At 35.3% G+C, this 24,592-nt stretch overlaps 3 protein-coding genes across 3 annotated transcripts; 2 read left to right on the forward strand and 1 right to left on the reverse strand.

Annotated features, from left to right (window-relative positions):
• Nucleotides 1-134: 134 nt before the first annotated feature.
• Nucleotides 135-2,042, reverse strand: LOC110736768 (universal stress protein A-like protein). The gene is made up of 4 exons (XM_021917071.1): nucleotides 1,741-2,042; nucleotides 1,220-1,323; nucleotides 894-1,012; nucleotides 135-711 (listed from the first exon to the last, which is right to left on the reverse strand). Exons 1-4 carry the CDS (start codon nucleotides 1,955-1,957, stop codon nucleotides 633-635), a joined length of 519 nt encoding a protein of 172 aa, XP_021772763.1. The 5' UTR covers nucleotides 1,958-2,042; the 3' UTR covers nucleotides 135-632.
• Nucleotides 2,043-4,968: 2,926 nt separating this feature from the next.
• On the forward strand, nucleotides 4,969-10,436 carry LOC110736767 (2Fe-2S ferredoxin-like). The gene is made up of 8 exons (XM_021917070.1): nucleotides 4,969-5,447; nucleotides 6,740-6,831; nucleotides 8,173-8,255; nucleotides 8,727-8,791; nucleotides 9,042-9,148; nucleotides 9,365-9,414; nucleotides 9,497-9,579; nucleotides 9,653-10,436. Exons 2-8 carry the CDS (start codon nucleotides 6,774-6,776, stop codon nucleotides 9,726-9,728), a joined length of 522 nt encoding a protein of 173 aa, XP_021772762.1. The 5' UTR covers nucleotides 4,969-5,447; nucleotides 6,740-6,773; the 3' UTR covers nucleotides 9,729-10,436.
• A 907-nt stretch (nucleotides 10,437-11,343) lies between these two features.
• On the forward strand, nucleotides 11,344-14,769 carry LOC110736766 (GTP-binding protein SAR1A). Its single transcript, XM_021917069.1, has 3 exons — nucleotides 11,344-11,754; nucleotides 11,940-12,071; nucleotides 14,154-14,769. Exons 1-3 carry the CDS (start codon nucleotides 11,626-11,628, stop codon nucleotides 14,469-14,471), a joined length of 579 nt encoding a protein of 192 aa, XP_021772761.1. The 5' UTR covers nucleotides 11,344-11,625; the 3' UTR covers nucleotides 14,472-14,769.
• The last annotated feature ends 9,823 nt before the right edge of the window (nucleotides 14,770-24,592 follow it).

The raw sequence follows: 24,592 nt of genomic DNA on the forward strand, positions 1-24,592 counted from the left end.
AGAAGCGAAATTGCAGCAGTCTGATTTACATGGTTTGATTCAGCACTTCAGGAAGTAATTTTGTGCTCTTGTTTGCCTTGTAATCACAAACAACGGGACTGTTATTATAATTAGCAGCAGCAGCAGCAGCCTGATTTCCTTGACAAATGGCTTGGACTAATACAATAATTTCAGAATTTGGTTCAATCTTTGGGCATAAGAACATTATACAAAATTAATCATATTATCGTATAGCTCACTTTAAGGCAAAAAATAAATAAAAAATCATACTTCAACTGTATAACGGATATGTGAAATTCAAGTCCTTGACTAGAATTTTTACGAGGAAGCTCCACTTAATCAATTTGATAGACAAAATCTGTTTATCATATGGCAAAATGGTAAATAAAACAACATAAATGTCCTGTTAGCATGACATTTTCGTAAATATATCAACAGTGGGCCCTATCAACAACAATGACCCTATATTTAATAAAAAGTTGTCGATTTGTTTACAATTTTGCCATTTAATAAACAGATTTTGTTTATCATATTGATAAACTTGTATTTTCTGTATTTTTACTAGCAGTAACATATATTGATGAAAATAATGGTTCGTATTCTCTTTTTTTCGCATAGCCAAGACGAGCATTTTATTTTGGCATCTTAACAACTAAAACAGGGCAGCTCGCATTTTGGACGCAGTGATGGCTCACACTCCTCATTATCGCCCTGTCATTCATTTGTATGCACACAATAAATGAAGGATGTAAATTTACAAACTATAAAATGAAACAAAAATTCCAAACAGAAGGTAATAAGTTGGCATCACAACGTTTTTTGTGTAAGAAAAATGTAAGAAATAAAATTAAAGGTAATAAGTTTTAACGCGACGTTTTTGATGTATAAATTACCTGGCGAGTTGACTATACCCATGGCTTCCCATGACAAGCAAGTCCGCCTTCAAAACTTTCACCATCTCACATATTACATCCCCTGGATCCCCTTCTTCTACCTTTTTCTCGACTTTCACCTAGGAAATTGAATAAATTTTTTTTGTAAAAACGGCAAATTAAAAACTAAACTAATTTTATCACAAAAGTGTTCACGATGACAAACACAAGTATAAACACGAGTTAGTGAATATTATTGCAAATCAATTTTCGCTTAAGTAATAATACTAAAAGATTGAACGCTAGAGAGTTAATTGAAGTAGGAAGGCCAATCACTAATCACTCACATCATGCTCCGCACAAAGCTTATCGGCCTTCTGAAGGATCCAACATGCCATTTCATTGTCCCGCCTATCTAGTGATGATAAAGCATCATGGGAGCTCAAATATGCTGGATATTCAACAGTAAACAATTAATTTTGAACGAACAAATACAAAAGAAAATATATACGGAGTACTTCACATATATTCATATTTGTAGAATTCAACAAGAATATTTACCAAGTATAATACAAGTGCAAAAATAATTGCTAAAAAAGAAGCTTTTAATAAAAATACTAGTCTATAATTTCTTTGTATTATCAGAGGACTGGTCTTTAACTTTGCACCAAACAAATAGGGTTTTATAGCTAGAGACCTTTCATCATAATGGCATGATGCCCACCCAATTAGGCATATCAATAAAGCTTTTCAATGGAGTTGACCATAAATTTACAAGCACAGGCGATCATCAAGACTAACTGAACATATATAGACCTATGCCCTAAAGAATATATTTTGAGACGATGATATGATGATGAAATAATACCTGAGCTATCCAAGCCAGGGTACACAACAGTAGGTCGCTTGGCATGGAGGAGTACAAGGGCATCCTTACAATAATTTCGTGGTTGTCGTTGAACGATGTTGTTAAGGCACCATGACAAAGCGTACATGCTCTCTTCACTCTCATCCACGGCCACCACTATCCTCCTCGCCTCGCCATCTCGGCCATCCGCAACTACGACGACATTATCACTACCCATTCCTAATATTAATTCGTCACGTGAATGGTTAAAATACTATGGTTTATTTCTATGTATGGCGTTGTAACAAATTATATTGATGAATTGAGTTTATATAATATGGTTTTGGAAAATGGAATATACTCTTTGTGTGTAGTACGATATGTCGTTGGAAGATAAAAGTAAATGGTTTTTCTGGAAGAGGTAACTTTTCAAAACAGAAGGGCCGTTTATTTTTCTAATGTTGAGGAATCGAATTTTTTTGATGGTGTCAAAAGACATAGAAAAGCATGAAGATTGCATGTATGAAAGAATTAAAAATTGTAACCTTTTATTAGTTAAGAGACGGTATTAAATTTAGAGCCCACATTTTGCTTTTGTGGTTTTAAAAATATAGGTAGGTCTTTTAAAGTATGTTGAAAGATATATAGCTTATGAAAACAGCTACAAATAATAATTATAATGCGTTTAGCTTTGCTTACTATGAGGAATTCTAGTGGTGGTATTTTGTGGTTTGCGGGCTTTTTCTTTTGTTTTATTTAAAGGATCTTCCTAACAAGCGTTTCGTCTGGGGTGTTAGATAAGGGATTAATATATTACTTAAAATAATATTAAGTTCGAAATGCATGAAAAAATCACGCGTCGATCGGTATAATTAATATTATTTTTACTATAATATTTTCACATTTAGTTATCTTATCTAACGCTCCGAGGACTCTCGTTAGCTTTTGCCTTATTTAAAAGTAAAAAAATATTTTATGAGTTATCAAGATTGGTTTACCCTCATGAGGCTATGTTCTTTAATTTACACCAATAAAGTATATACGTTGTAGTTATTTTGGATAAAATAAATTTTGATTAATTAATTTCATGGACGGGGCTAATAAAAGGCCGGCTACCTATTTTCAATTCATAAATACAATAAAATTTAATAAGGTAACATAAACACAAATAGTACAAAGCTTAATAAGTAAGAAGGTACAAAATTCTATAATTTGATTGAAAAAAAGGGTGCAAGGCTGTAGTTTTGATAAAATAAGTTCAAGTCTAACATTTTACATAAGTTCATCAATTTTCAAGGAAGTGAAATCCAAGTAAAAAAAACTCTACAAGTATATATTTTTAAGTACATGTAATCACTATACAAAAATAATGTTTATATCGTCACTATAAAATTCATACTATATTGAGTATTATTTAAGATAAGTCTAAGTAAGTGAAATTCGTAAAACACTATATTTGTATTCACTTTTCTTTCAAAATCAAATGTTATATTTTTTATTAACGATTTCTATGCGTACTCTCATACTATACGATTTCTATAAGAGTAGAAGTGTAGAGCTTCATAAACCACCATAGCCTTTAATGCTAGACCCATATAAAACAATACATTTTCAAAGTCGCAAAAGTAAGGAGTGAAATTAATTTATAGGTCTCCAAAGGACCAAAGTATGAGTTGGGGAATAAATTCAGCAACTTGCTTGTTTGAGACCTTTTTCAATCAAATTACTAGTATATGACTTTGGGTCGAATATAAGCGATGTGTTGATATTCTAGAACCTAGATTTATGACCACCCGTCAAAGAAACAGGCACACAACTTGGAAGTTTGGAGCCGAGATCGAATGGTTTGACAAAGTGGAGGATCATGACCTAGGATGCTAGAGAATAAACAATAGAATTGGAATGACACGGTTGTTCTTGTGAAATTTGTGTCATGTTCAACTTTATATTATTGTATCTTTCAAAGACGGCTATCTAGAAGGTTAACCAAGGCTAAGTTGTCTAAATATGATATTTTATCAAACTAAAAATTATAGAGTTAGAGATCAAAGTGTGAGTTTTATAATATTCACAATCACATAACACATATTCACAATAGCATAGTACATCGAACAAAAAACTACTTTCGGTTTTTTATTCAAACAACTTGTAACCTCAACATTCAAGTTGGTCATATACATTGTATATTCAATTGATAATAGTACATGACTAATTGACTACGAGTCACATGATTTACTCAATAACCCATAATATAATATAAAGGAAGAATTTCAAGTTGATAAGTCTGATTTACAAACTTTTGCATATTAGAAGGTATGATAGTCATTTCAACCATTGATTTGTGTGTGACTTTGTAATTTCGGCGCTTTCTTCCTCCGTTCTCCCAATCTCAGGTTTCCTTTTTTCTTGGCTACTCTATCCTAGATTTTCGACTTAACTCTAACTAGACCACATGCCCTCATCTTCACTTAGACTTGACCGACCCTAGCTAGCCGCGAAGCAGTGTTTAGGAAATGCTTTCCATAAGGGGTTATATATGACTACTTTATACACTTAGCTATTAGCGTGTCTTTTGTTTGGCCGATCGATTTACAGTCGTGAAGCGGCGTTTTAGGAGATGCTTCCCCAATGGCATTGATGGAGTCATGGTGTCGATAATAGGTTTTGAAGATCTAAGGAAATGGTGCCTTCTCCGTGATGTTGGGATAGAGTAATTATTGGTGGTAGTGGCTATGATGGGTGCCGAGAATAGAGGTGTCGAAGGACAAGGATATGCTTTTTATTTATTAAAAATAGAAAAAACAAAAACAATGTAAATTATTACAATAATGTCATGCATATCAAGCGGATTGTTGAAGGCTCCCTCAATACAAAGTTGTAACCTTTTACTTGATCAACCAATTTGAAAAAATGATCCATAAACTTTAGAGTTTGGCCCATTATAGAGGCATTTTTTTCCCTTAACCAAATTTACCAAACCAGTTAAGACATTTATCTCCCGGCAACAAACCCCACTGCCGACGACCACACTGCTCATCTACATACGGCGGCAGTGGCGGCGGTAAATACCTCGTGAAACTAGGGGTGTCCATAATTCGGATAAAAACCGAAATCCAATCCAATCCAAACCGAATTATCAATTCGGATCGGATCCGAACTTTAAATCGGATCGGATCGGATTGAGATTTTTTGGAAATTCGGATTTTCGGATTGGATCGGATTGACCCTAATTGGATCCAATCTAAACCGAAAACCGAATTGTAAAATTAAGCTTGTATAAATATGGATTTCTGTATATTTTGAAGTTTAGCTCAAATACTTAATACTACATAAAATAAATTAGAGAGACTTTGTATTAATTAATTAATGACTTGACGTTGAACTATGTATTTTAATCATGATTTTGAAGACTTTTATTTATAGTAAAGCTTTATTTTTATAATTGTATTAGACGCTAAAAAAATAATGTATTATAATTTGGATTTTCGGATCGGATCCAAATAACCGAATTTTAATTCAGATTGGATCGGATTAGATCAAGAGAGAAATTCGGATCGGATCGGATTGGAAAATTGAAAATCGAATTATATTTCGGATTGGATCGGATTTGGACTAAATCCAAACCGAAAACCGAACGGACACCCCTACGTGAAACTACCAACATTCGAATTTCAATCTTCTTCAACTCAACTATCAAATCTTTGTTTCTCCATTCAACATTTTCTCAGGTACTTCAATTCATCTCTCATTCCTTAAAGTTTATTGTTTAATTCGATTACTTTTCTTGTTGATCCTAATCGATGATCGGTGCAATAGATGTTGCCCTAATTTGTAATTTCATATACTGTAATATGTTAATCTGGCGCTAATTTTTATCATAATTTGATTCTTTAGTTTTTTGACATAATCAATGCATTGTTCAAATTGTTTATGTGCTTTGTTGATTTGCGGTTTTTCTTTAATTGAAAAGCAATAGGAAATGGAATTTTGAATGTTTTAATCTAATTGCTAGCTTGAGTTCAGTATGAATGCTTTGATTTTGGCGGCATTGGTTTATGTTGAAAGAATCAGCTATTTTGCAATGATGTTACCCAATATTATCTGAAAGCATCTTCATGAGATGATTCTAACAGCGTTACTTCTTCGTGTATTGATGACGTACCTTGCCGTAGCCATGTCCTTTCTAGTTGTTTTTGTTGCTGCTTTCCTGTGTCTGTATTCGTATTCGAATCTGTAATGCAGCAACAGCCAGAATGTGCAGAGGAGTTCTTTAGCATGAAATGTGCTAGAGCAAGGATGTGATAGAGTTGTTTCCTTTAAGAATTTTGTCGTCATTATATTCATATAGGCTCTGGGGTCAGGGACTCAGGGTTAGGGCCTGTGATCATGTGATGGATTGTTGTTTGCTACGAAATTTAATCAGAGAAAATTAAGCCTACATGGCTACACTTGATATGAAAACGAAAAGTTGAGTGAAGACGATAAGTTCAAAAAGCAGTTTTAAACATACTTGTGCAGTTTGTGCCAACAAGAACCTTGATGTGATTCTCTGTTCCCCTCTCTCAGTTTCTCTCCCTCTTTCTAGTCCAACATATTAGATAGCGACTGAACTTGTATATCCTTGATTCAGTGCTTGACCTGCTGCAGTTTTAGGTCCAGCAACCCCAAAATACTGCAGTTTTTTTAATTAGGATATCAATGTATTACCATCATTGTGTTCACTTCTTAGGTTGATTCGTCATTGGTAACTAATTGCTTAAGAATTTGAGCTTTAGTTTTCCATTAAAGCAAACATGGCAACATGGTAACTACAACTCTTTAAGTTTCTTGTATTCAATTTTAAATCTCTCTATTAACAGTTAGCATTCGGACAGGGTGTATGCTGTTCATAATCAACCCCTTCATGCGAACTGCCCAATAGTTACTGTTTAAGTATCCTTCAAGTATTTGCTTTTATTCTCTTTTGACAAACTTACTATATTTTCAATCTTTGATGAGCTATCTTCTGTTTGAATTTCAGATTGTGAGTATATAGTCTCTAAACTCACCAAGATATGTGGATTTCTATAATTTCTGGTCTTGGAGCTCAGGCAATTAAGAGATTGACCCAAGGTTTGTTTTTGAATATTCAAATTTCCTTTCTATTAAATTTTCTTATTTAAAATGGTTGATTGGTTGGTGTTTGTTAACTCTTTGTATCACTTTCATGTTTGTTTAGATAGATTGCGCTATTTATTATCTGTATTTCTAAAATGTGATACGGGGCTTTTATGTGCTTTTATTGATAAGTTATGTTTCCATCAATTCAGCTAAAAGCCTAAAATAATATATTCCTTTTGAGATAAGGTTTTCAGTAGGATGCAGTGTTTGAGCAGTTGAGGTGCATGGCGTTAGGGGTCATTCGCTTTTTTGTGGTATAGGCAAAGTGATTTTGATTAAGCGCAACTGAGGTTCATAGAGGCACACCGCACATCACAGTTTTTTTTTCAGATCTTTTTTATTGTTTATTATATGTGCCTCACTTTGTCAAGGCCTACGAAAAATTCTGAATCGCCTTGAGCTTTCTCATACATTGGTAGGAGGTCTGATAGTGGCATTCACTTGAAGGTTGATATAGGGGCTATTTTGTGCTGTGGATTAGAATTTTGCTATGACAAGTTAGTAGTCACTTGTATAGATTGTGAGCATTATTTTAGAAGTTATTATTACAGCTATATTGCGTGTAGATTGATACATTATAGGTATTAGCTGTCTTAATCATACTAGCGTAACAAAAACTTTAGCAAGTTGATGCTCAGGTTTGTATGAGATTGAACTGTGGTACTGAGAGCTGGGAAATTGAGAGTAACCTAATTATTTGTTGGATGGGCTTTGAATAGTTGAGTATACGAACATAGTGATTTTTCGACCTGTACTTTGTTTTTGGGTAAACAGGCACAAACTTAACAATAAAAGCATGCTCAATAGTTGCTATTCTAAACATTCAGCAAAAATGTCAATTAAATGTGAGAAAATAAACAAAGGGAAACAGATTTGGTAGAATTGTATCCTATACTTGTGGCCCTAGTAGGTGGCAAAGAGGTCTCTTGTGGTATATCTCGGTAGCTGATGCTTGCTGCATTTCCCCACAGCTAGGGTGGGTAATTGCAAATCAAAATAACTGCAATTCTTTTAAGCTTTCATGAATTGTTTTTATTAGTCAATTTTTTTTTTGTAATTTTGCTGAATACTTAGAATTAGGAAAGAAAAGGCTCTGGTGGTTCAACAAATAAAGTATTAAATCTCATAAAACTATTTTTATGGTTTCACAATAAGCAATCATAAGGTTTTAATTAGTGTTCATGACAACTTATGCTTCTGGGTAAAAGTACCATGAGTTATTAATGAAAAGGTGCAGAGGGTTTTTTTTTTTTCTTTTCCTAACTTTATATACCAATTTCTTTATTCTGGTAGGGAAATTTGTTTGCATGCCAAAGGCTCCATATTTAAATGTTTCTTCTTCCCGGGTACAGACTTTGCTTCAGCTTCCTCCCCAGGTATCACTTAATCATAATTTGGATTTATTTGATTATTTAAATAGATACCAGCAATGATATGCACTAGTATGGTATTCACTGCTGGCTTTGTGGTTATTGTATTACTGAACTCATACTTTGATCCTCTATCCTTTAACCTATAGCAAAGGCTGATTTTTCCTATGGTTCAAGGTTATGTTGGCTTTATGTTAAAAGGCTTCTCTTGCTAATGTAACTCTATTATTAAGGTTTTTGTAATTCACTGCAATCTAATATAAGCAGGAAAGCTTCATTTACCTATCTGTTGGTAGCAATTACTTGATGATTATGCTTTAGACATGACCTAGCCCTATGCAGGACATTCTTATTTGGCTGTTTGCTTAGAATGAGCTGATACTGCTATTTGGGCAGTTGATGAATCATAAGGGTAGTCTTTAGTATTGTTTCTACTTTCATATGCTCATATGCATTACTGTTTTTATTTTTTTGCAGGTGCATCGATATCTTTGTACTACTGCTACTGACTCTTGCAATGATAAAAATGAAGTTGAGCAAACGTAAGCATCCCTGCTGTTTTCTCTGCACATATTATTTCTATCTAAACATTGATCAGAATACCATTATTTTGATAAACCAAAAAATGTAGTACCACAAGAATCCATTGTTAGCACTTAGCAATAGCATAGGCAGGCACAAATTTAGGTGGTTTGTCTTTGATTAGTCTGTTGTTTAATTTATCATGTAACCTACCAGCCTCTCCACCTGCATTCTTTTACGCTATTGTCTACTGTTCTTGTAACACTACAGAGTAAGTGTAACCTTTGTTGAAACGGATGGAACACAGAAACACGCAAAGGTTCCTGTTGGCACAAGTATGCTAGAAGCTGCTCTTTCAAATGACATTGAGCTAGAAGGTAAGCATTTTACTCATTCTGAAACCCCTTTCTGGACCTTAGTCTCTTTGGGCGAGATCAGTGGTTTGTCCAATCATGAAATTATGAAACACCTGTTTTATTTCCCAGTGCTCTTCATAATGGCTATCTTGGTTATTGGTAATCAAATTGTGTTCTGCTAAATGTTCCCTCAAACTTTGTTTGTACTCAAGTAACTCAACAACTTATTTTTCACAGGAGCATGTGAAGGATCCTGTGCGTGTTCTACATGTCACCTTATCGTGATGGTAAATCAGTCAATATCTTCCTTAGAGTTATAGTTACCTCATCTGTCCCCATGTCTAAACATTTGCTTGCTTTGCATGGCAGGATGTGGATTACTACAACAAACTGCTGGACCCAACTGACGAAGAAAATGACATGTTGGACCTTGCCTTTGGGCTAACAGAAACGTGAGTTTATCTACTTTGTTCATTTACTTGAGTTGCCTCTCCTGGTTCTTGATCTCAATGATTACTTGTCTAGGTCTCGTTTGGGTTGCCAAATCGAAGCAAAGCCTGAAATAGATGGAATTCGTTTGGCTCTGCCTGGGGCCACTTGAAACTTTGCAGTTGATGGAAACATGCCGAAATCATACAGCCATACTGGTATTACAACAGCTTAGTGCAGCTTAAGTTGAACCAATTACCAATTGTGTAATTTACAAGCCAATAGAATAGTCTATACAGACTACAGAGAGATTATTATTCTGTAGAATCGTCAAGTGTGAATGTTTCAATGTTTTTTACAGAGTATGTAACTTTAGGCTTGGTAGCATAAGCTATAGAACTATTTCAGTTTTGTTGAGTAATTGCTACTGGAATATAGGAGGGACTCGGGCTTTTTTATGTACTAGGAAAATAACTGCGGCAGTGTTTCTCACGAGAATAATAAATTATATTTTTCTGCATATTAATTATCTGTTTTTTTTTTTTTTCATAGATATTTAAGTACTAACTGTTACACTTTAACCCTGGTCTTCTCTACCACAGGCTATACTGAGCGGAGTGAGTGCTGCCTTGTGTTTAGATCTACTATGGCCTCCTGTAATACTTACTTTTATTTCGTGGATGTACTTGTAGATCTAAACAGCATTAGACTTTCTATTTTGACATGGCTGAAGTCCTCATGTACCAGTAGCAGGGAAATCCGAACCACACAACCCTTAACATGGAATAGCATCATCACACCTTCTCTTTCCATCTACATCAGGTCATCAAATGCACCAGTTGCAATTTCTGCAGTAACAATTCATTTCTTTTCTTGAGGTTATCTTCTCCAAAAGCTCACTCATGTCAAGGCCAGGGTCATTGAACCTTGTAACATGCTTTTTATCCATCTTTAAAATTGAATACCTCGGCTTCAGCATGTTGCACCATAAAAGGCGACTTTGTGGCTTAAGTTATGGATGTTCACAATGAGGGATGCCATGCACATTGTCTGAGAAGCGGGCTATATGGTGATTGAAGCGTAGCTGGTGTGGTGAATGTAAACATCAGGAGGAAAGGATAACTCACCTGCTATGACATTTTTGAACTGTCAGGACAGAAATGTTATGGAATCATTTCAAACAGTCTGGTCGGAATTATATTGGACTCTGCAAATTTTTAATTTTTGATTTAAGACCCAAATAAACACATGGGATGAAAAAAAAAATCTCCAAACTTCTAATTTTTTACACGTAATTTAAAGTACTATAATTTGATATGGGTTCATGTTAGTCGTTCAAGTCAAGTTCCGCTAAGGTTAGAAGAAAGGAGCCTATACAAATTTGTCCAGAACAAGTGTTTCACTTTTCACTAGGTGGACTACTGTATTACCTGTTCTTTTAACAAGCCATATTAAAATCAACCATGAAAATTACAAGTAATATGAAAATCATCACAAATGGTACGGAGTGTTAATTACTGTCAAGGCTTCACCTTCAATTCAAATTCGCATAAACCCAAGTCTTGTGGCAACTTGACACCCGAAACTCATCGCAACCTGTTATATGTTTACCTTAAAATTAATCCATTAATTTCCACACTTACTTTTTTGCTTAATAAAATTAATTCATTAGTGAGTCAATAACTCAATAGTCTCAATACCCTTACATTATGTTTAAGAGGCAAGTTACATTCATGAATCATAATTCATCTTAACACTAAATTACACTGACTCTAAACTCCCAAAAATTAAAAAAATGGTAAATAAAAATAAAAATAAAATAATGGAAGTTATGTCACTTATGTGACACATGGAAGATACGAGTATAAGACAGTACGGATTACTTCCATTTGCTTTCTCATTCTCTCTCTCTCTTTTCTTCTAGGGTTTGTTCATCGCGTCTAGAATCTTCTTTTCCCCCAATTAACGTCAGATTCTTGTTTGATTTCTTCAACTACTTCTTAAATCCCGAGGTTTCTTCATTTCAATTCCTTTGTCTGTTGGTTTTCTAACTTCATCCGCGAAAAACAATGTTTTTGGTCGATTGGTTTTACGGTGTTCTTGCTTCACTTGGATTATGGCAGAAAGAAGCAAAGATCTTGTTCTTAGGTCTCGATAATGCCGGAAAAACCACCTTGCTTCATATGTTGAAAGATGAGGTTTGTTTCTATTTAATTTGCGAATTAGGAGTGATAATTTTTAATTTTGTGGTCTGATTTTAAATTAGGGTTTTTCGTCCTTATTTTGATTTATATGAGTATTTTAAGATAGGATTTAACAATTTTGTTGGTTTATTATGTGAATTGAATTGGGTTTTGTTTTAATGGTGATTATTTGATTGCAGAGATTGGTTCAACATCAGCCAACTCAGTATCCAACATCTGAAGAACTGAGTATTGGTAAAATCAAGTTCAAGGCCTTTGATTTGGGAGGGCATCAGATCGCTCGCCGGGTTTGGAAAGATTACTATGCTAAAGTAAATTTATATTCTTGTGTATTATATATGGTGACTGATTGATCATGTTATGTGTTGAAAATTTTCGGGGTGTTTTGTTGGTCAGTCTAATCGTGCACGGTATTGAAATTATGTGGAAGTTGTTTGATTATATTGATGTTTTTGTCAGTCCCCTTGATTGAAGTTAATTAATAGGCCTTCATAATCCCAGATAAGAGTTTCAATGTTTATCTGATTCATGGGGGGCCAATAGAGTCATTGGGAGCTCGCTGATGGCGCCTTTAGTGTTCAAGGTGTTTTTAATAGTAACTTTCCAGACAAATTTTGCTCCTGTACGAATCTTATTTCAGTTGATAGTTTGATGAGATATCTTAGACGTCTATTAGCAATTTTTTAGGCTGAATGTCTGTATTTATGTAAGCTCTCTGAGTTCCCGTGGTGTCTGTTTAGTGATGCATCTGATTTATGGCCTGTAATCTTGTTATCTTTGTTAGTGTCTGTTGCCAAGTAGCTAAATTGCTGCCTGTCAACCTGTCCAGAGTTTTGTCTATTTCATGTGAGGAGTTGTATAAATACCTAGTTGATCTTTTAGTGAGGGACTGGAAGCTTCTTATGTGTCATGGTAAGTTTTTGTTTCGTATCAAAGGGAAGGCTTGTTGCTGGTGCAGTTTTTCTGTGTCGCATGCTAGCTGATTGAGTGATAAGTGAAAAACCAATTGAGCCACTTGATATTCTCATATTTAAGTATTAATTATATGTGATTATGGGAGGCCTATATCACTGTTTCTATGGGACCTCTAGTATCTAAGCAGGTGTATTTCAGTATGTCAATTTTTTCATCCAACTGGATATCCCTGGCCTGGAAGTTCCTTTTGTGTGCTGGATTCAATTGAGGATTTAATTTTTTTTTTACCAAAATTATTGTAAGAGCTTTGGGATTTTGTGAGGTGATTGATTGCAATCTTTCTTATCTCTGACTCCATATTTTTATTAATAGACTTTTGTTGAATTTTGCATTGAAATAACTATGTTTTATCAATTGCATTCAAATATTCCTTGGCATGAAATTCACATATTCCTTTTGAGCAAATGCATATGAGATGAGGTTTAATAAGGAAGGATATGCCTCATTCTAATAGGATTTATTTTGATTATTTTCATATTTAAGATCTACATTTAAACTTTTATCATTTTGGAGCATAATAGCTTAGTATTCAATTGCTAAAATTTTGTGCTTGATCCTTCAATTGAGAAGACTGTTCTTTGAAACAAGAACCTTACTGGCTCATTCCCTATCCCAAGTTACAGGTCTCAATTGGTTTTTGGTCCAAGCAAGCAACCCTTGAATCTGTGATTCTTAAGCACCAGTCCTAAGCCTCATTGGTTCAGCCTAATAAGCTTCTAATCTTGATCATCTGAGTGATCTTTCCATAGATTTTTTTTTTTTTTTGTACATACTATGCAGTAAACAAATACTTCCATGTAGGTAGCCGTTGGGGAAAATTATATACAAAGTATGAAACTATGAAACACTTTCTGTACATTGCTTCTGAGTCTTAAATTGTGTTTAGCAACTCTTTGGGCATTAGGAACCTTTCGCTACCTAGTATAATGAATACAATTGTCATCTGTCAGTCTTACTATTATGAAACCATTATCTCAGAATATCTCATTTGCTCCCACCTTTTTTGGATATTCAAGTAGGATAGATGTATGCAGCATTGACCTAGAGATTACTGAGAAACTGGTACCATTCTAACCATTTAAAAGGGTAGACCCATCCTTTCAGAGCTTCTTCAGCCACTTTGTGGTCATCTTCATTTTTGCTTGTATATCTTTGCTCTTTCAAAGTTATAATAAAATGCCTTTTTTTTTTTATCATTTCAAATAGACCCAAACATCTATATGAATCATCAAAGGCAGAAATTGTCATGCAGAGCTATTTTTTAATACGTAGGGCTTCCCTCTTTTATTGAGAGTCGCCTTATTGATATCTGCGGACAATTCCCAAACTTGCTGAGATTTATTCTGTTTTATGACTTTTATCCACATACTTGTTTTATCCATGCTATTTGCCCACTAATGCATGTTTTGGAATTGAAGGTGGATGCTGTGGTGTATTTGGTGGATGCTTTTGACAAGGAGAGGTTTGCTGAGTCAAAGAAGGAGCTGGATGCTCTACTATCTGACGAAGCGTTGGCCAATGTTCCTTTCCTGATTTTAGGGAACAAAATCGACATACCTTATGCAGCTTCTGAAGATGAGTTGCGCTATCATCTGGGTCTGGCCAACTTTACCACTGGTAAGGGGAAAGTTAATCTGGCAGACTCCAATGTCAGGCCTATGGAGGTATTCATGTGCAGCATTGTCAGGAAAATGGGCTACGGGGAGGGCTTCAAGTGGCTCTCGCAATACATCTAGTGGCCTTATAGAGTAGATTTTTCCCTAGCTTTTCCCTGATTTACATAGTTACATGTTTAGATGCTATTCTCTCAGCTGAATTTGAGTTGTATGTGTTGTCTAGTTTAGATGAATGTATACATAGTCTGCTTGCTTGCTTGGCATTATGACAACATATGCCAATTTCTTGTGTATTGATGTGCATAACCAGTGTTGTGATTGTGCAGACAGCTTTATTATAGATACATTTGCCGTTGAAATAATTTTTATGCCAATTATAGGCACCTATCTATAATGGTGTGAAACAATTACTCCTACAGCCTGTAGATGTCAATCTTTTATTTTTTATTTTTAATTTTTTGGACTGATGGGAAACAAACATAGAAGATGTAGCTAGAGTGCTAGATTGCTTTCGTTGCCTTAGAAGATGTAGCTAGAGTGATTATTTTTATTAATCTTATTGGAGTTTATAGTTTATTTGATGGGATATCTTAGACGTCCATTTATTTTTATTAACTTTCTGGAGTTGCCTTTTAGGCTGAATTTCTGTCCCATGTATAAGCTCTCTGAGTACCTAACTACCTATGGTCTCTGTTTAGTGATACCTCTGTTTACGACCTGTACTTTTGTAGGGTTTGTGTATACTTGATCTTCTTCGTATGTGTCTGTTCCCAAGTAGCTAATTTGTGAGTTGAATTTATTACTAGTTGATCTTTTTGGAAATTATTTATCGACATCTTATTTAAGTAATAAATTGGAAGGTCGTGATGTGCCATAAGAAGTTACCATTTCATATCAGAGGGAAGGTTTGTTGCTGGTGCAGTTTTGCTGTGTTCCATGCTAGCTGATCGTGTGAGAAGTGAGAGACCAGTTGAGCCTTCATATTTTCATATCTAAGTTTGAAGTTTATGTGATTATGGGAGGCCTGTATCACTGAGGCTGTTATGCTCCTATTGCACCTCTAGTATCTAAGCAGGTGATTTTATTGGTGTATTTCAGTGTACTTTAAGTTCTACGACTCTAGCGGACTAAATTTCCTGCTAATGTTTTTTCAAAAAAAAAAAAAAAAATCCACATCACTGCACACACTGTCAATGCCATAGACCTGTATTCAGCTTCAGCTGTGCTTCTTGCTACTACACTCTGCCTTTTGGACTTCCAAGAGATTGGTGATTCTCCAAGCATGATACAGTATCTAGATGTGGACCTTCTAGTGTTAAGGACAACCTGCCAATCACTATCACAATAAGCTGTGAGTTGAGCTGAACTCTCACTTGCTAGCAAAATTCCTTGATCAGTTGTTCCTGCAGATACCTCAAAACTGTCTTAGCTGCCTGTAAGTGTACATTTGTAGGCTTGTGCATGAACTTGCTTAAGTTTTGCACATATACGCTATATCAGGTCTGGTAATGGTGAGATAGATCAGTTTTCCCACCCACCAGTTTCTGATATTGCTTTGGATCCATCACTACTTTCAGCACATAATTTCAAGTGAGAATCCATAGGTAATCTCAAGGCTTTCACGTTCTTCATCTTGTATTCCTCCAATAAATCTGCTACATACTTTCTCTGAGATAGGAAGATTCCTTGTTTGCATCTGTCAACTGCAATTCCCATTCCCAGAAAGTATCTAAGAGCTCCCATATCTTTCATGTGAAATTTGCTGGAGAGAAATTCCTTTGCTTTTTTGATCTCATTCATGTTGTTCCTTGCTACAATCAAATCATCAACATACACAAGTATGACTGTAAGACCATTCTCATTGTGAATAGGGAGTAATCATTCTTTGATTGTACAAATCCACACTCTGTCAAAGCATTGCTCAACTTACATAACCATTGCCTTGGAGCTTGTTTGAGTCCATACAAGGACTTAATCAGCTTGCACTCTTTTCTTGGATTCTTCTCTTCAATTCTAGGCTCCCCTTGTGAACATACCTTGATTCAGTCACCTTTCTCATGATATCCTAGGGGCATTCTCATGTACACTGTTTCCTGCAAATCACCATGCAAGAAAACATTTTTAACATCCATTTGATGCGCTATCCAGTTTTCTAATGAGGCAACATCTAACAGAGACCTCACAGTTGCCATTTTAGCAGCTGGAGCAAAGGTTTCCTCATAATCTATTCCATATTTCCGTCTATTTCCCAGAACAACTAATCTTGACTTGCATCCATTTGCACCCTATAGCAGTTTTCCTTTGGGAAGATTAGTTATTTCCCACGTATTGTTTCTCTCCAATGCATCTAACTCCTCATTCATTGCATTCACCCATTTTGGGTGTTTTACAGCTTCTCTAAACTATGTGGGATCATTATCTTCCATTTTTCTTGCCATGAAACAATTATATTCCTTACTTAGGACAAAACTTTCTACTTCCTAAATTTTCTGAGCAAAGTTGCACATGTGATAGTCTTTTGCCCACACAGGTGGTGCCCTATGAGGCCCGGTAGATTTTCTGATCTCAGTTTCATTTTCTTCTGTCTCATTTTAATCCTCATCACCTTCACCATTTCTTTCATTTTCTTCTTCTACATCATCATTCTCACATTTATTTCCTTCTATCCACTTTTCATTGCTTAAGACACTATCAAGTTTATTTCTATTCATTATTTTTGTGTTCTTTGACTCAAATATCTGTACGGAAGTATTGATTCATAGAACTTCACATGTCTAGTAACAAACCTAACATTATTTGTCAAGTTTAGCAGTCTATAGCCCTTTTGTGTGGTAGGGTATCCTAGAAACACACGAGGCACAACCTTTTTATCAAACTTACCAGTATTTCTTTCAGGATTACTAGCCATTACAAGACAACCAAATACTTTCAATTCAGAATAATCAGGTTTTTTATGATGCATTACCTCATAGGGTGATTAGTTGTTCAGGATTGTTGTTGGCAGTCTGTTGGTTATGTGTACTGTAGTGAGTATGTAATCTCCCCATAGTTGCATTGGCAAGTTTGCCTGGAACCTCAACTCTTCCCATCTCAAGAATATTCCTGTGCTTCCTCTCCACTCTCCCATTTTGCTGTGGAGTATCCACACAGGAAGTCTGATGGATTATTCCCAGATCATCAAAGAAGGGTCTGCATGTCTTGTCATCAAACTCTAGAGCATTGTCTGATCTTATGATCTTTACTTTCTTCCCATACCGGTTCTTTCCCATATTCACAAAAAGTCTTGATGGCTTCATATGCTTCTGATTTCTGAGTCAAGAGATGTACCCACGTTTTTCTTGAGTAATCATCTACAATTGTCAAGAAGTATCTTTGATTCCTTCTTGTTACTACTCTATGGGGCCATTTATATCAATGTGAATGAGTTCAAAGATTTCTGAGGCCCTAGAGTTACTTTTTTCATAGGACAGCTTGTCTTTGCCTGAGGACATATAAGACAGATATCAGCATCTAGATATCAGCATCATCTTTCTTGAACTTGTCAAGTCTAAGTCTTCCAATTTTCTCCATTGGAGCATGCCTTAATCTATAATGCCACAAGCTTCTTTCAGACACTTTGGACATCTCAGTCAATACTGTTGGAATTTCTACTTCACTCACCACATTATTACTTTCACTGAACTTGGATTCATTCATCCCAAGTATAACTTTCCTCTCTCTCTTATCTTCTTAATGACTTTCTCCATAGGCTCATTCAGAAGGTGGTACAAATTCTTGGCCACACCAATCCTTTTACACTGCCATTCTTTGTGTCTTCTACACACAGTGTGTGGGATAGAAATACAATCTGTATCCACCATCTGCAGTGAGTTTCTGTACAGACGACAAGTTATGTTTGAAACTTGGTATGTACAGTACCCTTTTCAGCATCACACCATTTTCGAGTGCAACTGTACCACTATGAGAGATGACAGATGTTTGCCTTGTAGGCAGATTTATCTTGCATTAAGTCTTCATTTTTTCTGCATTGCTCAAACTCTCACAGTCTCCTGTCATATGATCTGAGGCACCTGAGTTAATAATCCAGTTAGAGCTAGTGTCCTGTCATATGTCCTAAGGTAGCTACAATTGGAAAAATAACTTGTGTCTACCAATAATGTAGTATCTTATTGAAGACCTTTGTACCTAGTTTGTGCTCAATTTAATTTATATCATTCCCTAATATAAATGATTATTTTTCTACCTTTTAGTTATTGGAATCACATTTTTTAGGTGGCTGACATCTAATTTTGTTGCTTTTGTATTTAGTTCAATACAATTCCCAACAAATGCAAATACTTTGTCTCGCTTCTTTAATTAAGCTAGTAAGCAAAGAATTATAGTAACAATAGGCCTTATCAATCTTTGATTGATATTTTTTGCGTTTTTGTTATCCTCAAGAAAGTAGTGTGAGCTTCTAGGAGGGTAGATACCATACATAATGAGATATAAGACGTAGTGCCAAATTCAGGTCTGTAAAATTTATTTAAATGCATTTTTTCATTAAAAAAAATATAAAAAAAAAAAAAACTAGTTTATACAAGTATAAGAGTTATGCGACTTCTGGGATTTCTTTCCTCCATTGAAACGACTTATGAGGTAAGATTTTCTTTCTTCTAATTAATCATCGTATGTCAATTTTACTATTTACGGTTTATCGAAATTTACTTGTTAGTATAATCAATTTGGGGTTCTTCCAAGGTAGACTACTAAACACTATTGGTGATAGTCATTGAAGTCATGAAATATATATTGAGCGATTAAATTTTTTTTGTTGTGCTAACATACTCTCTTAATATTGATGGATGCATGGTGTGACCCACCCTTTAATTTTTTGACAATACTTCCAATTTTATTTTCAAAATAACCTGATTTCTTGTTCTGAAACCCTTTGATTTTCTTATTTGAGTGTATTGTCAATGCCCTACTCATTAATTTGATGACCCAATTGCTTGATCTGATCAAATTTGGTTTATTAAAGTTGCTTTGTGAAGTGGGATTTGTTTGATTTTTGAGTACCATCGCTGATGAGACTCAATGCATGTGTTGCCATCGCTGGGTATCTTGATTCTTGGAACTATTGTGGTTATGTTTGTGTGAGAATTCTTTTGTTACGACAGCTATATGCAAGTTATTTACAAGGATATGGATTGCCTAACACAATTCTTTTTTTTTTTTTTTTTTTTTATTATTATATTGAAAAATCATTTTCAGTTTTGGTCTTTCATTGAGTGGTGCCTAAAATTTAATCAATACTTCTCTTGTGTTTCAATGTGCATCATAACTTGACAGTTCAGAAGCTATATAGGTATTTAGGACAGATAACGTAATTCAGCTAGGGTGATGTCAGAAACAAAATCCAAAACAGTAAGTATCAATCGCCCCTTATCAATATAAGAAACTTTTAAAATTAAAAGGTTTATTCTCCTGATTTAGAGTGGCACAACTCTTTAGCCTTCTCTACGATCCTGGCAGCTATTTTATTTAGATCATTGTCCACATATGGCAGAATTTCGGAGCCTCCTTCAGATCAGTGAGTATTGGTAGCATTTAATTTCTAATGCTTGCATTAATTTGATCCCAATATATATTATATATCCTCTGTTTGTAGATAAATTGTTTTACTTTTCTTGCATGGAGGAGGAATAATATAAATGGGAGGTATAAAGAAAGGAGAAAGAAAGTTGCTCAAAGTGCTGCTAAATCCTTTTCAGATTAATCTAAAGTCTTAAATCCTTTTATCTTCTCTAAATTCTTATTGTTATGAATCGTTTTATTGTGTGAAGACTTCGTGGTTGTGAGATATTTGCTCTATTTACAGTATAAATTGCAGGTGTTATGGTTTTGAGGTCTTTTGTATAATATATTGATATATTCAAACTTTTTTATAGCTGATTTGGGGTTACTTTTTGCTAATCAAGAAAGAATGTATTCCTACCTCTTTGGATTGCAAACCTATTATTCTTGGCTGCTAACTATTTCTTTATTTCTTATTGTGACAGTTAGCTTTAGTTCAAAATCATCATTATTAACCTCCCTCAAAGAATTTGCAACAGGCCTCTAGTGCTACAACTGAATTTGCAGCAGGCCTCTAGTGCTGATGTCGCTGTCACAGTTACCACTGTCACTACTACTACTACTACTACTACTACTACTACTACTACTACTACTACTACTGTTGTCTGTTGCTGTTACTGTTGTCTGCTGCTATATACTACTCATTAATTTGATGACCCAATTGCTTGATCTGATCTAATTTGCTGATGTATACAGTTGTTTGGGAATTTGGTTGTCTAGAGATCGAAGTTCACTTTCTTTTTGTTTTGATTATTAGATTGTTTAGCCAAACAAAAAAAATTGGTGTTTATGGATGTTTTTTTTAAAGAAATAATGAAATTATATCAATTCAAATTATTGTCTATTGTGTATGTTAATTTCATATTTGTGGTTGTATATGTTAATATAATTTTTATATTGAAAAGTATAATAATAATTAATAAAAATTGCATAATAACAATAATAATATGTTACTTATTAGTTAACGAGGTGTTATAAAATGTTACCTAATGAACAACAAGGTGTTATATTAGTTCAGAAAAGTGATACATAATGTCGGATAAAGTGTTACTTTATGATTGAAAATGTTACCAAAGATAAGAAAGTGTTACATAAGAAATAAAAAGTAACACTTTAAAAATAATACTAATGAAATAAAAAAGTGTTACATATAAGAGGGTTTATAGTAACACTTTTGAAAGTGTTATCATACGCTATCCAAAGTGTTACATAAGACCTTGGTAACATAGGCGGATGTATCACCCACTAAAGTGTTACCTATTGTTTATAATAACATTTTTACTACTTTCTGTAACACTTTTTTGGTGTCACTTAAGGTTAATTATGAACTAGTGTTCGGGGTATTTTAACCCCCTTTATAGACAAATGAGTGGCCGACAAGTGGCCCAATTATAAGCCAACATGTGGCATCCTGCTCAAAAAAAAGGCCAAACATGAGCATGACACGTGGCCTAAGAAAGACATCAAATAATGAGAGGAATTTTAAAGGGGGAAATGTTATGTATTTGTAAATATATAACAATGATTAAAATATTCTAAAAACACATGGTAGAGAGAGAAAGAGATAGGAAGAGAGAGGTATGTAGGTGGACCCCACCTATTTTTTAGTCAGATTGTCTCATGTAATGGGAGGCCACATGCTGATTGTTCCACTGTAAATAGTACCATTGACTCTTCAGTGGTACTATTTATGCATAAATTTAGTACAACTGAATGCATATATAATACCACTATATGCATATATAATACCACTATATGCATATATAGTATCACCGTATGTTCAGTGGTATTATTTTATCATCCGATGATACCACTCTCGTATATATGTGTAATTACATGAATGCCCTTTGCTATGCATTTCTACATGCATAACATTCCTCCATTAGTACTTGCTCAAATAATAAAGGGCTCAAAGCCCATTAAAGGAAGAATACCTAGCATAAAGCAAACCCTAATACACGTGACAACACGTTTAGGGCAACCGATCTTCCTAGGTTATGAAACCCTAGGAGCATGATCTCTCACACATCCCTATAAATACCCCATAATTCCATGATGGGAACAAGACTTCACAATTACCAAAGGCACAATGCCCAAAATATGCTCTCACTTCTCTCTACTTTCTATCTCTAAACTTCCGTTGCCGGTCACTAACTTAATTGTCGGAGGTGGATCTCCAGTAAGCCAGAGATTCGTATTTTTGCAAGTGTTCAGGCCGTTCGGGTGTTGCATTCCGGATCGGTCTCCCGAGGGAATTCATACCCCCCTTTCAGGTTATCCCAAAAATCCATGTAACACCCTATATCTTTTTTGTTTTTGCTCCATTGTATTTTTGGGGGGTCGAAGCAAGTTTAAAAATGTTTACCACAATTCCTCAATAATCTATATATATAATCACTAGTAGAAAAACACAAATCCGCACTGAGGAATTCGCACCGGTTCTTAAAAATCGGTAGGAAAAAAACAAGGCGGGATTTAGTGTAAGAGCAATGGCACTGGTTTAAACCAAACCTATGCGAATTTCTTGAAATGGCACTGGTTCAAACCGGTGCCAATTGTAATAAAAAAAACCCGCCCTTTTTCCTTCTTTCTCTTTCCCCACTTCTTTCTTTCTGTTTCCTTAGTCTCTCGTTTTATCTCTCTCTTCTCTCTCCTTTCTCCTCTCTCCTAAACTAGATCTCTCTCTTCTCTCTTTTATCTCTCTCCTTTCTCCACCACCGCCGTCCATTCCACCACCGCCGTCCATTCCACCCCGCCGCACTCTCCTCTCAGCTCTCTATCTTTTTATCCATCCCACCCCACCGCAATCTCATCTCAGCTATCTTTTTCTCTCTTTCATTTACCCTCGCACTAACCATCACGTCGGTGATGGTGACTGGTCTATTTCTTCGTCGGCGCCAAATCTTTTGCAATGGTGGTGGATTTCTTCACGAAGGTATGTGCTCTTCGATTTGAAATCTGGATTTTATGATTTTTTTTATTAATGATGAACAATTGAAATTTTGATTGAATTTAATGGTGAGAATGTGAGATGATAGGATTTCCGATTTTTATTTAATTTTTTGTGATTATGGTGACGGTGATCGGTGCTAGTGGTGGTGGGTTCTTGGGTGTGGTGGTGGTATAGTGGGTGAGGTGGTGGTATCGTGGTTGCGGTGGTGGTTTGTGGGTGCGGTGAAGGGTGTGGTGGTTGCGATGGTGGTTTCGTGGCTACTGGGTTGTTTCGGTGTTGCTGGGTGGTAGGGGTGTGTGGTTTCGGTGCTGTAGGATGGTGCTAATGGTGGTGGGTTATTAGTTTAATTTTTAGTTGGGATCTAATAATTGTTCTCGAGTTTTTCAATTTGTTGATTGCCTCTGAGATTTTATTCTTTTGCATAATTACTTGTTCGTCTTAAGATTCATCTAGAGTTTGACACTCGACTGCCCTCCTTGCTGCCCCACCGTAGCCCGGGCTCCTCTTGCATGTTGTTGCTGCTGTTGCCTTTGCTTTGTAATTTCTGCTGCTGAGTGCTACTCGTAGTTCAATTGTGAGGTTCACTCTCCCTTTCCTCCTGCCTCTCTCTATTATCTCTGGAGTTAGATTGTTGTTAGCTCACGAAAGGTCATGAAAAATGCTCCAACCGAGTCTCCCTGTTCGAAATGAACTTGCTTGCTGACATTTGTTGGTAGATTTCTGAAACCCTAACCTCTCTGTTATTTAAGTTTTCTAAATTTATTTTAATTCTATACTTAGAAGCATGCTTAAGGTGGCGGATGAACGATTCATGTTGTATACCAGCATACGTTGCTGGCGGGCTGGATTATTGTTGCTGGATTATTGCATGTAAGGGGATTGTTATTGTTATGAATGATGAGCATGTGTTCAATTAATGTGCCTAATGAACCTCTTTGAGCAGACATGATGTGTGTTATAGATATCATAATGCGTTGAGTCCCTTGGCCGTAAATAGTTACACTAGGATAATCCATATGATGAAGGGACTCACTTTCATCGTACAACTTCTCATTATGATTTGCTCCGGGTCGTCCGTTGAGTAACACAGTTTGAGAAGTTTTTGGATGAAAAAAAACCCCTGATGGATTCATACCATAAAATAAAATTGATTGAGAAAGACTTCATTCCATTGAACAAACATTGTGTTACAAATGAGTCTAACTACAAAAGTTTTCTAACAAGACTGCCCTAAAACAAAAGCCAAAATACAAAAGTACACCTAACCAACATGTTTTTAATAAATGAGTCCTATTACAAATGTTGCTTGTTGGTTATGTGTGGCAGTTGAGCATACATGATTTGCCTTTCTTTACCTAATCTGCATCCACCTCAAACTCTGTTGTGCCATGTTGGTCTTGAGTTGTGTGAATGAAATTGTTGTCGAGGTAATTAAATGCTTGGTCAATTACTTGTTAACTGACCTCTACTTGTTCCGGGAGCAAACCAATCCTTTCTAGTCTCTGTTTCCCAATGTGTGGGATCTTGTACTTGTTCCCCCCCTTCGACTTTTAAAATTTCAACCATGCACATTTGTAATGTGATCCAAGTGTATTTGTTTACACTAGGATGAAATTCATCATATGCCACCTTCACCCTCTCTACTAATTCATCTAAGTTTTGGGGGAATGCA

This window comes from Chenopodium quinoa, unplaced genomic scaffold, assembly GCF_001683475.1.
Source record: "Chenopodium quinoa cultivar QQ74 unplaced genomic scaffold, ASM168347v1, whole genome shotgun sequence".
Classification (NCBI taxonomy): Eukaryota; Viridiplantae; Streptophyta; class Magnoliopsida; order Caryophyllales; family Amaranthaceae; genus Chenopodium; species Chenopodium quinoa.

Excerpts from the sequence above, each read along its gene's own strand:
- LOC110736768 (XM_021917071.1), bottom strand. The coding sequence starts at position 1,957 with ATGGGTAGTGATAATGTCGTCGTAGTTGCGGATGGCCGAGATGGCGAG. Across the intron at positions 1,324-1,740 it reads CCCTGGCTTGGATAGCTCAG|CATATTTGAGCTCCCATGAT; the intron begins GTATTATTTCAT and ends TTGAATATCCAG. Across the intron at positions 1,013-1,219 it reads AGCTTTGTGCGGAGCATGAT|GTGAAAGTCGAGAAAAAGGT; the intron begins GTGAGTGATTAG and ends TCAATTTCCTAG.
- LOC110736767 (XM_021917070.1), top strand. The coding sequence starts at position 6,774 with ATGTGGATTTCTATAATTTCTGGTCTTGGAGCTCAGGCAATTAAGAGA. Across the intron at positions 8,256-8,726 it reads TGCTTCAGCTTCCTCCCCAG|GTGCATCGATATCTTTGTAC; the intron begins GTATCACTTAAT and ends ATTTTTTTGCAG. Across the intron at positions 9,149-9,364 it reads AAATGACATTGAGCTAGAAG|GAGCATGTGAAGGATCCTGT; the intron begins GTAAGCATTTTA and ends TATTTTTCACAG.
- LOC110736766 (XM_021917069.1), top strand. The coding sequence starts at position 11,626 with ATGTTTTTGGTCGATTGGTTTTACGGTGTTCTTGCTTCACTTGGATTA. Across the intron at positions 11,755-11,939 it reads TTCATATGTTGAAAGATGAG|AGATTGGTTCAACATCAGCC; the intron begins GTTTGTTTCTAT and ends ATTTGATTGCAG. Across the intron at positions 12,072-14,153 it reads GGAAAGATTACTATGCTAAA|GTGGATGCTGTGGTGTATTT; the intron begins GTAAATTTATAT and ends TTGGAATTGAAG.